The 14744-nt window shown below is 43.0% G+C and overlaps 1 protein-coding gene across 2 annotated transcripts in view; it reads right to left on the bottom strand.

The window, feature by feature from the left end:
* Positions 1 to 5077: 5077 nt before the first annotated feature.
* ZNRF2 (zinc and ring finger 2) overlaps positions 5078 to 14744 on the bottom strand; it is a gene marked incomplete at its 5' end in the record, with an annotated part of 56903 nt that continues 47236 nt past the window's right edge. Inside the window, 4 exons of one of the 2 annotated variants that reach the window (XM_083857303.1) lie at positions 5078 to 5855; positions 10339 to 10965; positions 12092 to 12169; positions 12883 to 12988. In XM_083857303.1, coding sequence (XP_083713429.1) covers positions 12112 to 12169; positions 12883 to 12988 — 164 coding nt within the window. In that variant the 3' untranslated portion in view covers positions 5078 to 5855; positions 10339 to 10965; positions 12092 to 12111. Of the gene's footprint in view, positions 5856 to 10338; positions 10969 to 12091; positions 12170 to 12882; positions 12989 to 14744 lie in introns of both variants that reach the window. The other variant, XM_083857302.1, reaches the window with a different exon arrangement.

Genomic DNA, 14744 nt, shown 5'->3' on the forward strand with positions numbered 1-14744 from the left:
ATAAACAGCTTTTTAAAGAACAAGCTGCCTGCAAGTGCTTGGGCTTTGCTGAAGCCCTGTCAAGCAGATGCTTGGCTGGATCAAGATGGGACAGTGACACCCCAATTAGTTGTGGCTACAGACAGAGAGGAGTTGCCCCAGCTAGAGAAGGCCTTTCACAGCTGCCACTGCCCATGAGGGGCCTTTCCAGCAGCAGGTGCCAATCCCATTAGGGGAGGTGAGGGAAAGCACAGTGGTGCCTCAGGGATGTGCTGCAGCTGTGCTGTGCCCTGCAGTCCTCCTTCCACACTGATTGCAAGAGCTCTTTGCATTTCCACCTGCTGCTGCTGGGGGCCAGACTTGCTGGATTGAGGTGTTACTACTTGTATTTGACTGGTGCAAGCTGGGTGTGTTTACTGGTGCCAGATGACACTGCAGCCCTCAAGGAAGCCCTGCCTTAACAGTGCAGTCCTGTTCCAGTCACACACTGCCAGGTCCTCAGGAAAGGATGTCTGTCTGAGCCTGGTGTGGCTCACTTGGTGTCACACATGCCTCCAGGTGCCAGACTGCAGTTTATGACTTGCAGGGTGGTCAAGCAAGGCCATGCAGCCTTTGCTCTTCAACCACAGCCAGCACGGGATCCCAATCCCACCATCCCATGCCGAGGGAGCAGTACTGATGCCGAAATACAGCAAGACACCCATGCCTGATTCTCTGTGCCTTCATTCTGCTCCCTTACCTTGCTTCAGCAGACAAAACCAGGAGCCCACTGCAAAGCTGTACAAATGGCTGCAGAGCCAGGTGAACAGCAGTGAGGGGTGGGTTTGCCATGAGGAAGGAGAGGTCACTGCAGAAACCTCTCAGTTTTCTACTGATGGAATGAGTAATCTCGGCTTGAAAATGCTGCAGCTGTACACAAAGGCCTTAACTTCTGCTTTAGTAGGTAGAAACAAAACAGCAGGATTGTGCTAGATGAAAATGAAGGCCAGGGTGGGAGCTGCCAGCTGCACTCAGGGACTCCAAATTTACTCACAGGAGGAGGTTTCTCCTTGCTTGCTGGAGGTTCTCAGTTGCTCTGTGGGATAGATCAGCCTTCTGAAAACACAGCAGACAACTGGGGCAAGTTTTTCCTCACTTGCTGGAGTGGGAACAAAAGGTGAGAGGATTGCAGAGTGCCACAGGTGCTAGGGGAGCCCCCTTTTCATCCTGGGAAATTGCTGATCGAATCCCCTGTGAATCTTGATAGGGCTGAGGTCAGCCAGGATTCATTCTCCACTCCTAGAGGTAAATGAGAGCTGATGGCACAAGTTGCAGATGTTTGAAATAGCTGCCCTCAGGTACATAGGTGGACGTGAAAACAGGGATGGATATTTCAGAGAAAACAGCAGTTTCAGCTTCAGGAGCATCAAGGCATGAGAGGTCACAGCAGGAATAAAACTGGTCTTACTCAGCCAGGGGTAAAAACTACAGTCGTTGTTTTATACTGGGAAAGCAGGAAAGGTCCTGTGCCTTTTGCCGACAGGGAGTCTGGGTGATGCACTGGAAAACAGCAGGTTTTGGGCAGTGCTAATGCCACCTCACCCACTCGAGGTCAGCATCACGCACCCCTTTGGGGTGAGGATACACAAATCCCTGCCACACACGGGCCTGCAGCTGCTGCTGGCACCAGCACGGGGGCTGCTGGCAGGGGGCTCCCTGCAGCCCAGGAGGCTGCCCATGGTGCAGTGCTGGTCTGAGAATGGTGACGGGCAGCTGGCTCAGGAGGTGGCTGCAGGTGACACGGCTGAAGGGACACTTCCAGCACTGCAGGGAGTGGCTGTGCCCGACAGCAAACCAGCCCCGGGGCAGAAGTGTCCCCCCTTGCTCCCCTGGGGCAGGGACCAGAGCCCCAGCTCCAGCAAACTCCTTGGAAACAACTAAATTATGCCCAGACTCTCCTGTCTGGGGATTCCCCTTACACACTGAAGGCAGCAACTTAATTAGCTGAAGCCGGGAGACTTGGACCTCACAGAGTGGAGCAAATGAAGCTGTCAAGCTTTCATGCTCCCATTACCTGCCAGACACTTTAATCCTGAGTTCAGCAGATGTTAATCCTGGCCCGGGTGACTTGTGAGGAGGAAAGCTGCTCCCTGGAGAAGCCCCCGGGCCCGCAGGGGAGGGAGGGGGTGAGGAGAGCCCACTGCCAGGCGGGATGGGAACAGGAACAGCCCACGGGGGTCACTCCCTGGGGACAGAGCCCGACGGGGCTCGGGGAGAGGCCGGGCAGCTTCCTCTGTCTCCTGTTTGAAGCCGGCTGAAGGAAATAACCAGGAGGGAAGGGGGGGGGGGGGGGGAGGTTTTGTTAAAATGTAAACGCATGTTCAAACAAAGCAATCTGTAAACAGGAAGGAACGAAAGTAGGGCAGAAGCTCGACACAAAACATGACTCTGAAGATAACGGGCCAAGCGGGGAGAGGCACCTGCGATTGCCAGCGGGCTCAGCTGGGGCTGTGTCCTCCCTGCGCCTCGGATCTGCCTCCTCTGCGCTCTTGCCCTTACCAGGAGTGAGTCATCTTGCGTCAACTGAGGATGGGCTTTATGCAATTATTTATTTATGTCAAACCCTCCTCCCTGCCACCATGCATCCCTGATCTCATCCCCCTCAGAAAACAGATGCTTTATTACATGAGGGCTGGAAAACTCCATCTCACTTGGCTTTTGCTGAGGCTCCCTGTTTCCCAGTGACTGGCTGGCAAGGAGACTGCAGGAATGAGCTGCACAGCACCTCACAGGCAGAGTGCTCTATAGCCCTATTTTGCTTTTTGGACACCAGCAGCCCTCTCCCTGCAGGGTGGGATGGAGCTGGGAGCCTCCTCTACTGAACAAACATGCTGGGGGATGTTTGCAGACAGCAGCAGGCTCCAGCCTGCACCCCTCCAGGCACAGACATTGCTCAGGTGTTGTAGCCTCAGAAGGAGAATGAGACCTTACAGAACAGGGCACTCAAAAGCCAGGGTAGGGACTTCCCTGTTTAGCTCCTGCTGCTGCAGGGGACTCTTCCCACCTCTTTGCTGCAGGCTGTGTTGTTTCCCTCTTTCTGCACAGCACCCAGAAATGTACATGGTCCACTGGCTGTACCAAACAACAGCGTGTGTGGTAGGGCCAGACACAAACACACACGTGTACAGCATCACCATCTATTGCTGACAGTTCCCAGGAACACCCTGGGGCCAGCACAGCATCCCAGATCCTACAGGACAAGCAAGTTGGGGCAGAGGTGGCATGTTCCATATCCCAATCATAGGGAGGAAGGTAGGATGTGATACCAACAGATGTCACTAATTTAAATTTCACACATGAAATCCTGTATCTACTGAACTGGAATGATTTCCAGCAGATTTTTCGGATGCAAAGCCAAACTCGGCTCTAATGAGTTATCAATTGCTTCCATGACACAGCTCAGGACTGAGGAGGAAAACACAGAAATAACCGGCAGTTAAGGAATTCCAGAAGGCGACTGGGAGGAGCGGCTGGGGAAGTGGGGAGGGGTGGTGGAAAAAAAGTTACTCTGACAAATGATAGGAACATGTTCCTCAGTTATTACATCCAACTGTTTCTGGGTGCAGACTTGAATAATTCATGCATTAGAATTCTCATCTCCCACAGGGAGAATTGTGATGGTCTAATTGTCACTGTGCTTTAGCAATGGGTTCAGCTACCCCCAGCCACACCAAAAGGCTTATCTCAAAAGTGGAGCAAGCAAGGACGGATGCACAGCTGTGGGGAAACCTGTGCCATGAATCCATGCATCACATTCCATCAGCAGGTATTACCAGCCTGCACAAGTCCCCCTGGCTGGGAGCAGCACCCGAGAAGCATCTCCTGCCTGGAGAGTGAACTCCTTTTGTTATCCCCCACATCCTCCACATAACCTTGGTGAAATGCACTTGGATTTATTCAGATCACCCACAGTTCCACTCCCAACTGGTGTAGGGGGAGAGGTGTAAAATCACACCTTCCCCGCAGCAGACTTACCCTGTACACTATCCAATACCACACAGCTCATCTGTTCTCCTGTCCTCATCTCACTTCATGTTCAGCACAAGGGCTACAGCTCCCAGCTGCTCCCAGGCCAGGCAGGAAGGTTTGGAGTGACAGCCAGGTCTCTCACATGCACACCTGCCTGCTGCAGGTGACCTGACTTGCAGAGCTGCAGCCACTGCCCCAGGAGAAAGTTTCCAGGCAGTTGGCGTCACAGTGCTCTGCCCTTGCCAGGATGACTGGAGAACAATTTAACACCCTCAGTGGCTCTGGGCAGAAATTCCCTCCTCCAGCAACATGTCTTTGCAGGAGCCTGTTGTAGTAGCCTCCTTCCAGCTGTTCAGGGACAGACAAGAGTGCTGGTAACCATTGGGGATAAAGAAATCCATGCACTGTCCAGCTACAGGTATGCTGTGAGGCAATCAGTTTTTAAGAAGCCATCATGAAGTGTTTTGGGAGGAAGCTAAAGGGGTATTTAAGTTTGAGCAAGCTGAAGGAAAAAGCAGCTATTAAGTTATTTTGATCCTCTGATGGAGGTTCCCAGACTCCAGGTGATGAGAAAGGACTGTTTGCTGCCATCTTCACCTCATATTCCATTTTTTTTTCTTTTGAAACCACCTGTGAGTTTCCCTACCTCCTGACCTGGCAGCTCTAACTTATGCTAACCTTGAAGGCCATCGTGTCAGCTGAAGACCTACAGAGGATGCATTAACCAGAGACATCTCACCTCCAGCCACCCCCACAAAACAGCAGCTACATCAGCTCTTGTCTGCTGAGACCTTCCCTGGCCAGATGGACGCAAGCCTGTCACATCAAGCAGTGATGTGGGACAGGTGAAGAGTGAGAGGAGCACAGAGGGGCTAGAGGCTGGCCCAGTGGGTTGGTTGCACTCCCCACCTACAGGATTGCACACAGGTGAGATGCCAAGCTGCTTTTCTGGCTGTGACTCTAAACCATGCACTGCTTTTCCTTCCTCTGCTCCAGCTCAGACTGTGGCACAGACATAGCGAAGTTCTGTCCCACAGCAATGCCTCTTTGATCAATACTTAAAAAAAAAAAATCACCTGGAAGTGTGAGGAAAACTGTGCTTCAAAAGATTTATTACATATATTTGTACATATTTTACATGAATGGAATGTTAAACATACAACCTAAAAATCAATAAAAAAATATTTTCATTCGTGATTATGTACTGGCAAACCACTGAAAAGAGTACCTTAGAACAACTTAAGTCAACTTGCAATCATACTGCTCAATTAAAAAAAAAAAAAAGAAAAAAACAACAAAACAAACAAATATGTTTTACATTTACATTAGACATTGCAAATTACATTCCAATTTCCGCTCCGGGTAATGAAAGAAGGTATCTTGTCCATTACCACTGCACGTACAGGTGGCATTTCAGAAGCAAGCATGGACTTCCCTCTAACTCACTGTGGGCAAGGTTAGCTCTGTAGGAGGAGGCATGTAAAAAAACGGAGTACACACTCTGCTCCCTACCAGCAGGTATCTGCCAAAGGGTAGGAAGAGCCAGGATGAGATTTGTAACCAAGGGATAAAGGTTAACGCTGGATCACCACTCATTCTGTGCCACTGCAGCTCTTAAAATTTGTTACAAATAGTTTTTATATAGTTCATTAAAGCATCCCCTCTACAGCTAAGCCAGCTCCCTTCTTCCTTGAAAGTTACACAGTGCTTTGGCAATATCAGCTAGGGGAGAATTCTTCACTGTATGGTAATGAATATTCCAGCTTCATCCGAATATATACGAGACCACAGAATCAAGCTTTGATGTTTCTTCCTCTTAGAATTTCACACCTCGAGAGCTTGTGACCAGTCATGTTGAGAAGTGTTTACTACGAAATATAACATATCAGCATTAAAAGGGACAGATTTAAGGGAAAACAAGAGGAACAGGATTCAGCAACAGATTATGTTCTTGCAATGTCGGGTTACTTACACTTGAAACTCTGCCAAAATGGAGCAAATCCTATTTATCGTTGCAAAATCTTTGCCAAAGCACACCCAAGGGCAAAAGTCTCTCAAACAAACACACATAGATTAAAAGCTGCCAGAAAGATCACTGAGTGGGCTGGCTGCCTTCTACTTCTTGTATACTGGCAACTTTTTAGATCCAAGGCAGAACCAAGTCCAGCCTTTTTCAGGTGCAGGATATTCCTACGGTAGTTTTCCTGAGCAAGTCTTCAACAGCTAATAATGCCCCGCAGTGAGGTCATTTTACAGTTATCCCATCATCAGCTCTGATGTACTAATTGAGACATGACTTTACAGAACACAAGCAGCTTGGGAAGCCAGCCTACAATTGTGGAGTAAGACAACCAAATGTAATTATAGAGTTTGGACTGGGTTTTTTTTTAACCCCCAACAGGCTAAAACATCTCCAACTTGATTTTAGAAGCAGGTTAACTTATGTGGTGAAACAGAAACATCACAAATTTTCTATTCAGGAAACAAATCCTGGACACAGTTCTGTTGTGAATTTCTCACACAGAGTCTTTTGAATGACAAAAAATGTTATGTGGTAGGAGCTGCATGAAAAAAGAAAACATAACAAGCCTTCTCTTACAGTTACAACCTCTTACATCACTTCTGCTGATCCAATGAAAAGCCTATTCATATGGGAATATGGCCTAACATATCTCATCTTCAGCAAGGCAGAGAAGAAATTGATACTAAAATGACTTTTATAAGCTTGGAAGGGTGAAAAGTGAATCATTAAATACAGCACTCATTAAAAAAAGAGTTAATTCGCCACTGGCAAAGGTGAGCTGGAAGATCCCATAGTAGCACTTCTGCACTCCCAGGTGTGTGGTAGTTTCTCAGCAGGAAACTCCCAACTGCACAGCAGAATTAGTACCAAATTTGCACACAAATACTGTTTCAATACAGGAAAGTGGTTAAAAGCCACAGAAACTCAGAGAGATCACTACCTGTATCAAAACCAATGTGTTTTGCCACCATTTACAAAGAGAGAATAGCAACATTCAAGTGCCAAGTTCCTTGCTTTTGGTGGAACACAGAAGAAATGGAGCAAGTTTCTAAAACCCTTACACAGAAAAGGCAGTGCATTAAAAGCATTCTTAAGCACATGTCACATATTAGACATATCCCTCCAGAAACACCAAAGATCCACATTTCTGAATAAAAATTATCTTTCCCATATTTGCTGAGATTTTGGTCTCCCGGGAGTCTGTTTTACCAGCTCTCCAGCCTTTCAGCAAGGCTTAATTAAAAACCCAGTGCTCCTAAAATTAAGAAGTAGGATAAGATAATCTTGAGATTTAGTCACAAACCCCCTTTACATCCTAAGGGGGGAAGCAGGGAAAAAACCAAGGTCACAAGTATCCACCTACACTTTTGCACATCACCTACATGTTTTCCATTCCAAAATACCCCAGTACACTTACCCTTGATTATGACAGCTAACTTGACTACAAATAAGACCATCTGGTTTTGGCTTTATCCCTCCCAAAAATAAAATACCAATAATTGGTGGTGTGGTTCGTATTTTTGCTTTTATATCCCACTCAACTCATTGCTGAATGTACACACTGAAAGAAAATGAGCTACCTCCCTCCAAAGTGAAGCATTTACTTCACTTCAACTTCTAAGTGACTTATAAGAGCCAGGACAAAGGGTACCCTGCGCTGACAGCAGTTTTGACCCCCTTGTTATTGTACAGGGAATGGTTATATACAATCCAACTGACAGCCACCTCCACTATGAACTTCAAAACACAAATTGCTACTGAAGAGACATGAGTATGCTACAAGTTCAGAAAAATCACACATTTCAAGACAGTGTCAAATCTACTCTTCCCCTGCTGGCAAGCAGCATGTTTATGGCAGACCTGAGTATGGGAATTATTTCACACCCTTACATACTTAGGGAAGATATAGGTCAGACGACAGAAAATACTCTGAAACGGCACAGAATTGGCAATCTCAAGATATTTACAGGCAAAGAAGCATATCGCACCGAAATTGAAGTTATTGCTTCTTGTGGACAAGTGTGGTGTTCCTTGTTTGAGACACAGGACTTGTTTGGTGTTTATTTTTCCCTTCTGAAGCACAATGAGTTGACACCCCTGTGAGGATGTTTTCAAAATGAAGGTGCTGTCTGTGACTGGAGCTGTGCCTACAGCATGGTCATCACCAGCTGATGGTGACAGAAAGCTTACCTAGGTGAGTTTCCACAGGTGTTTTCAAACCCAAGCATTGCTCTCGTGTTTCCAGGGTCATTCCAGGCTTGGTCTATGTTACAGGTATACAAGAAAACCTCCCATAGTCTTTCAGAAGAGATTTATGGATCAAGAACATCAAACTAAGGCTGACCTTGTACCAGTTCCTCAAATAATCCAAGGAATTGCTGCTCTACTCTGCTGATGGAAGCAGTGATGGACCCTTGCCTGCAAAAGCATCACCAGTGCGATGACTTAGTGACCTGCTTGTCTTACACTGTTCCTAAACATGGGACAATAGTCCTAACTGCTGGGTCTTTAAATCAGCTACTTCCATCTGAATACAGAAAATGAAGGGTTTTGAGGAAACAGTAAGTGAACTAGAAGTATTAACTACCAAAACTGAGCTCAAGTTGTAAACAGATTTATGTTTGTTGTATTTACCTACTTAACCCTCAAGCCAAAGACTATCTATGACCTCAGAGCACAGGACATCAAAACACTGACCTACCCTCTTTACATGACTACAGGTGAGTTTCTGTAGGCATGAAGCCAACAGTAAACACTAAATCAATGCAAATGGAAAAGTTTTACTTTCAGAAGATATCAGGAGTTTAAATCACTGGGAAAATGGGCCTGCAGGCAACACCACTATTTGAGTATTACAGGTGCTGTAATTCCTCATCCCCTCCCTCCCTCCCCCCAAGATAATACAAGGCAACACAAATATTCTCATTGAAAAAGGACTCTGTACAGGGAATGACTGTACATTTGATGTGACTACAGAATCAGACATGTGACAAAATGATTCTGCTCCCACTGAAAAAGAGAACTCAACAGGGCCCCCCATAGATTTCAGGTTCAGCTAAAACCAGTGATGCAAGCTCAAAAGTGTAGAAACTGCACTGGCAATTACAGTAATTATCTAGTTTGGACTCCTTTAGATTTGCAGCGTAACAAAGGCATTTTACAGAGCAACATTCAGGAGAAAATGTTATCCAGGGAAAAACTGCTCTTTAAGCAAGATGGGAGAGTTTAGGAACATGCACTGCACTTGTTCTCCAGGTAGCAGCAGTTGCTCCTGTTCTTTGCCCTTTTTGATATAAATAACAGCAGCAACAGAGAGAAATGTGTATGGAAACAAAAAGAAAAGAAAAGAAAAAAAAAAAAAAAAAAAAAAAAAAAAAAAAAAAAAAAAAAAAAAAAAAAAAACCCAAACCAAATAAGTCCAAAGAAAAAACCAACCAGATTTATGTACAAGACAAATGTTTGAAGTATTGTGCAACTTATTTTAACTACTGAAACTAAGAATACTGTTGCTAATAAATATTCATAAATTCTTCCCTGTGTTGTGAAATTCAGAAACTACTACAATGAATTCTCAATATAAAAAGTATGCTTCTCAACCCTGATATCTGTTCCAGTTTATTGTCTTTTTTAAAAAAAACCCTATTTTAACTGTGATACTTTTTGGGACTAATACATACCCACAGTTTTACTTGGTGTACCCATCCAGAGACATCCTGTGTTTTGTGGAGTTCTGGTATACCAATATATTACAGTAAAATAATAATAAATTAAACAACTGCAGATGCATTAAAGAAAAAAAAAAAAAAAAAGAACTCAAACTAAAGGAAAACCCACACTGTCAAATGCTGGTCTCCACACAAAGACACCAAGGGTTTAGATGCAAAGTACTACAGATCCTGCCACCAAAGAAACCATTCAAACAAGGAAAGATAAACTTGCGCATGTTCAAAAAATAAACACAAATCCCACCTCAGCGTTCTCTCACCCATGCCTATAAAAACTTCTCACTGTGCCCACATTTGCAGTTATTCATTTACACCTCAGGAGGCAGCCTGGAGATGAGAGTAGTACAATAAAATAATTACCTGAAACATCTTTAAAAAAATACCCGTTAAACAAATTACCTTAACTGGCAGCACTTAAAATTGGTAATTCTTTTCTTTTTCCTATTTTAAAAAAAGTTGCATAGCTGTAAGATTTTGCTTTGCTGCATTTCTTTCTGTCGTTTTGACTCACAAGCAGTAAAAGAGATGTTTTAGTTACTTAAATAGCAATACAGTGTGCAGATTTCAACAATCTCCATAGCTTGATCAATATAAATTAGTTACCTGTCTTGGTTTTACTCTTTGGACTGCATTGTGACAAAGGTTTAGTTACAAAACTCTGAAATACAGTAATCCTATGCGGAGCGGTTTATGTTTTCTGTTCTTGAAAAAAGTGAAGAACGTAAAACAGGGTGTGAATTCAGTAAATTAAGGTCACACTGTTAGATTTTATTTAGTTTGCCATTTACTGTTCTTCAGCCAACGAGAAGGTGAAAACGTTCCCACTCAAATCTGGGGCCGTCCCCGTGCGAGGGTCTCAGATAGCAGGTATCGAACGTCTCCGCTTCCACCAGAGGCAGTAGGAAACATGTCCAATAACTCGCTTCTTCACAGAACCAGAAGTTAGGCTGAAATTAGGAACTTTGGCCTTCGATACAAAATAGTGTCAGTAATGTCTCTGGGGAGTCGATTGTTACAGGATGTGCAGCATTTTCAAAATCCCTGTGTGTCCTTTGCATGAGTGTTTGGTATACCGAGCACTACTGGCAAGTAACGGTGTCTGCAATGCTTTCTCCGTGTCGCTGTCCATCTTTGCCTTTTTCAGCCACAAAGAAATAAGTCTCAAGCCAGGCACGCTGTGTTCAGCAAGGGAACCTCACATCTCCTATGTTTTCTGATCAGTGGAAGCAGCTGCTGGAAAAGCAGAAGACAAAAATGCCATTACTTCAGTACAGAAACCACTCAAACAGCATGAGCACAACCACTGAGTTTTTCTTCTCCTTTTTTCCTAAGCCCTCAGTTATCACCATCCCTGCTGTGGAGAAAGTAAATAGAATTTACCATGAGGCTGGACAGCCATAAGAACATACAGAGACAGAGGTGTTTGTGAACAGCATGCAGCCTTCTGTCACAACCAGAGATTGGGGAAATGTGTTTGTTTATTAATTTTGCCTAACACTGCCCTGAGATTAAAACAATTATCTCTATAGCAGGGTGTTTTCCTTGAGGTTTTCTTTGCTACCCCTACAACACAGACACTGAAATAACATGAAACAAATGGACAAATAAACGCTAGTCATAAATGCTTCAGTTTTTTGTTTTTTTTAATTTCCCTCAGAACGACAAAACCAAACCCTCAGCTACCAGACAGAATTTTGGGTATCTCTATTTCTCTAAGAATTATGATGATTGTTGGTGTGCTTCACAAGGCTTAGGGGCAATTTTTAATGTAAGATAAAATTGCTGAGTTAGTCAACTAAAGAATAAAACTATCCTTTAAACTTTTAACACAGATTGCAGATCTGCAATCATTAACACAAAACATAAGCTGGAAAAATGTGAACTTCTGTGAGATGGGATGGATAGAAACACATCAACATTTTTTATTTCCATGTTTTAAACATTCTGAAATGCATTGACATTAAAGTAGTTTTGAAAATAACCTAGCTTCAACCTTTTCATATGATTCCAAAAGCCTTCTGTCAGAAATACATGCTAGTACTCACAAAACAATCCAAAATTACACAATTTTTTGTGTAATTATTTTAATTTTGTTTCATTTCTATGGAAAAATACTCTTAGAAAGTTAATGTTAAAGGTTAATTGACACTGAATTTCCACTTTCCAGTACTAAAACTGGAAAGACCACGCCATGTAAGGATGTGGAACACCTTTAGCCTATATTGCAATATACATCAATCCTTACTGATTAATATTGTAGTTCTGAAACACAGCAGTAAATTCACCATTAAAAACAAATAGTACAGTTATTTCAGATAATCAAGATATTTATTGCTGGAACATAAATAAACATTACCTAAAAATATGAATCTTGTCTTAATCTGATGGATGCTCAGGGCAAGATCTATTTACTTCAAACCATTCATCTATGCAGCTGTTGGATACAAGACAAAAAATGAAAACAACTGACATGAATACCAGTAACATTTAGCAGTAGAATATGAATATAAATTGGCTTCTCAATTTCAATGACTTGTAGAATTTTTTATTATTCAAAGAAGTATATGCATATACACACATCACTGGAAAAATTAATAACCCCAAACCACAGTAATTTTGGGTATTAAATACTGTTGAAAGCCTAAATTTTTTAAGTGTTAAAATTTTCTAGGGAAGCATTTTACAAATTACAGATTTTATACATGGGTTAATTACTATTAACACTGTCATCTTACTCAGATCACTCATTGACATTTTACTCTCTGTAAAGTACAGACACTTATAAGAAAATATGAAACAGGTTAAAAAAACATTCCTCCCTCTCCCTGCCCAACCCTATTGGCATTTGACAAAACTTAAGCCCACACGACCTCAGCTTCTCAGCCATGATACACATTCCTTCCCCATCTGGGTGATTTTCCAAGAATGAGAAGCTTGTAGCAGGGAAAATTAACTTCAAATGCATTTGGTAGAGATGCAGAAAAATGTAATTTAAAAAACATCTTTAAGGTTGCTACTGCTGTTTCTTTGTTGTTTTTAAGTGCAAAAAGCAATTAAGTTTAAGCACTTCTTTAAGCACTCCTTAAGAAGAGTTACCCCATAAATGCAACCTCCTGAAATTTTATATCCATCCTGAGGAATACTTGCCCTTTATGATATATGCAGAGGCAGGGCAGCCGTGCTATAGTATCTCCTTGCTGCAGGTCTTCCAGGCATATTGCACACTCCCCAGCATCTTTACTCAGCACATCCTCTGAGGAAAGAGCACAAAGTGAAATGGTTAAGAATCAAACTATTACAAGCAAAATGTTCTTTATTCAGAACATCAAGGACAGCTACAGGAGAAAGTATTTTTTGTCCTGCAGAAAATTAAGGATCAATGAAACACCAACTGACTGAAGATTTATGATGAGAACCCATGCTCAGTCTTCAACATGAGGGTAAGTTCAAGCCTGAACATAACATTTCTCTGACAAGGCACTGTAGGTAAAGTTCTTCCTAGCTTCTAAACACTTAGCCCGTCATTTGATTTTTCTACTCTCCTACTCATCTTTCTTCTATACATCTGGCTTTCTTTGACCAGCCTTGCTGTAACTCTTATTTCACATCTTCAGCCTCTTCTCACCACACTAGCATGTTCTACAACACATCCACCTTTTTCTCAGTGTAAAGTAAGAAACTGTTAACTATAGGAATGTGAGATTTCCATGAAGGAAAGATCATTGCTGTATGGCTCCAATGACTCCTGGAGACACTGAATTTTTTGCAGTATTACCAAGTCCTGGAACAAAGGAGAAAAAATAAATTGCTAGGAATGCAAAAGAGTTGGCTTTCACTAAGAAGTTTCTGGGAAAACATATTATTTTTAATAAAAACCTTCTCTCTTGGACACTTCTCCATCCCTAGAATGTGGGATGCAGAATTCAGTCTTAGTACAAAGCAAAACAGAAGATCACATAAGGCCCTGTTTGCCAGATGCAGATTAGAAGTCCCAGTTAGACACAACCTCACACAGTCAGTCCACAGGGCACTCCCAACAAGAGACCACATAGCAACCATACCGGCAGATCAGAAAGGCACACACTTGACGAAATGTGGGGAATATGGGGAAAAAATAAACAATATACATCCACCACAACAAAGAAAAAATTAAAATGCATTTTATGCACAGTAAACTCCAATCAGACTTTATCAACTCAGTAAATTTCAATCAGAAGCTGTAAGCTTCTCAGAGCATTAGAGATACTGAAGAGACAAGGTAATTTAAAATAATACAAAAGACTCTAAGAACTCTTTACCTGTCAACTTGCCCAGAAGAGGGTGCTAAGGATAAATACTTCCTTGAGGTTGGATTTTGGCATTTGGTTGTTTAGGGTTTTTTTAATACAAAGGTATTCTAATATCTAACACCAGTAGGCAAACTCTCCAGACATTGTCCAGCTACAGAGTTATCAATCTTTGCCTGACGCTGTCAGACTTCATCCTCCTAAGACCACATCTTTGCACAACTTTACAAGAACTCCTGTGAGCAGCTGTCTTCTCACAGTTAGGTTCTAGGAAGCAGCACCATTAATAATTCAAGCATGTACATACAGGGCATACTTAATAAAAGTAACTTTTTCCACAGAGTCCCTTTATCAGATCAGCAGCTGCTACCCTAACCAAAACGGGACTGAGATATCTCTAGTGAATTAAATCCCAGTCTCACTCCCTCAAGCACTCGAGAGGGGAGCATTTAGTCAAGCTTTGATAACAGAAATTAAAAAGCTGTCTGATAAAAATACAGTTTATAAAAGAAAGGATTCCTGTGAACAGCTTTCCCATCGTTCTCTGTTGTACGTGTCTGGCTTATCCTGCACTCCCCAGACTGCACAATGCTTGGATCTGAACTCCCACTGAGCAATTTAGCAAGGTTCTGCACCTTTTGGCTAACATTAGGGCATGATGCCAATTTAAACATTTGTATCTCCCACCAGCCCTGGTGTAAGTGTCTGACACTCCTTTATTTT

Source organism: Zosterops lateralis (genome assembly GCF_965231275.1).
Source record: "Zosterops lateralis genome assembly, chromosome: 1".
NCBI classification, from domain to species: Eukaryota; Metazoa; Chordata; class Aves; order Passeriformes; family Zosteropidae; genus Zosterops; species Zosterops lateralis.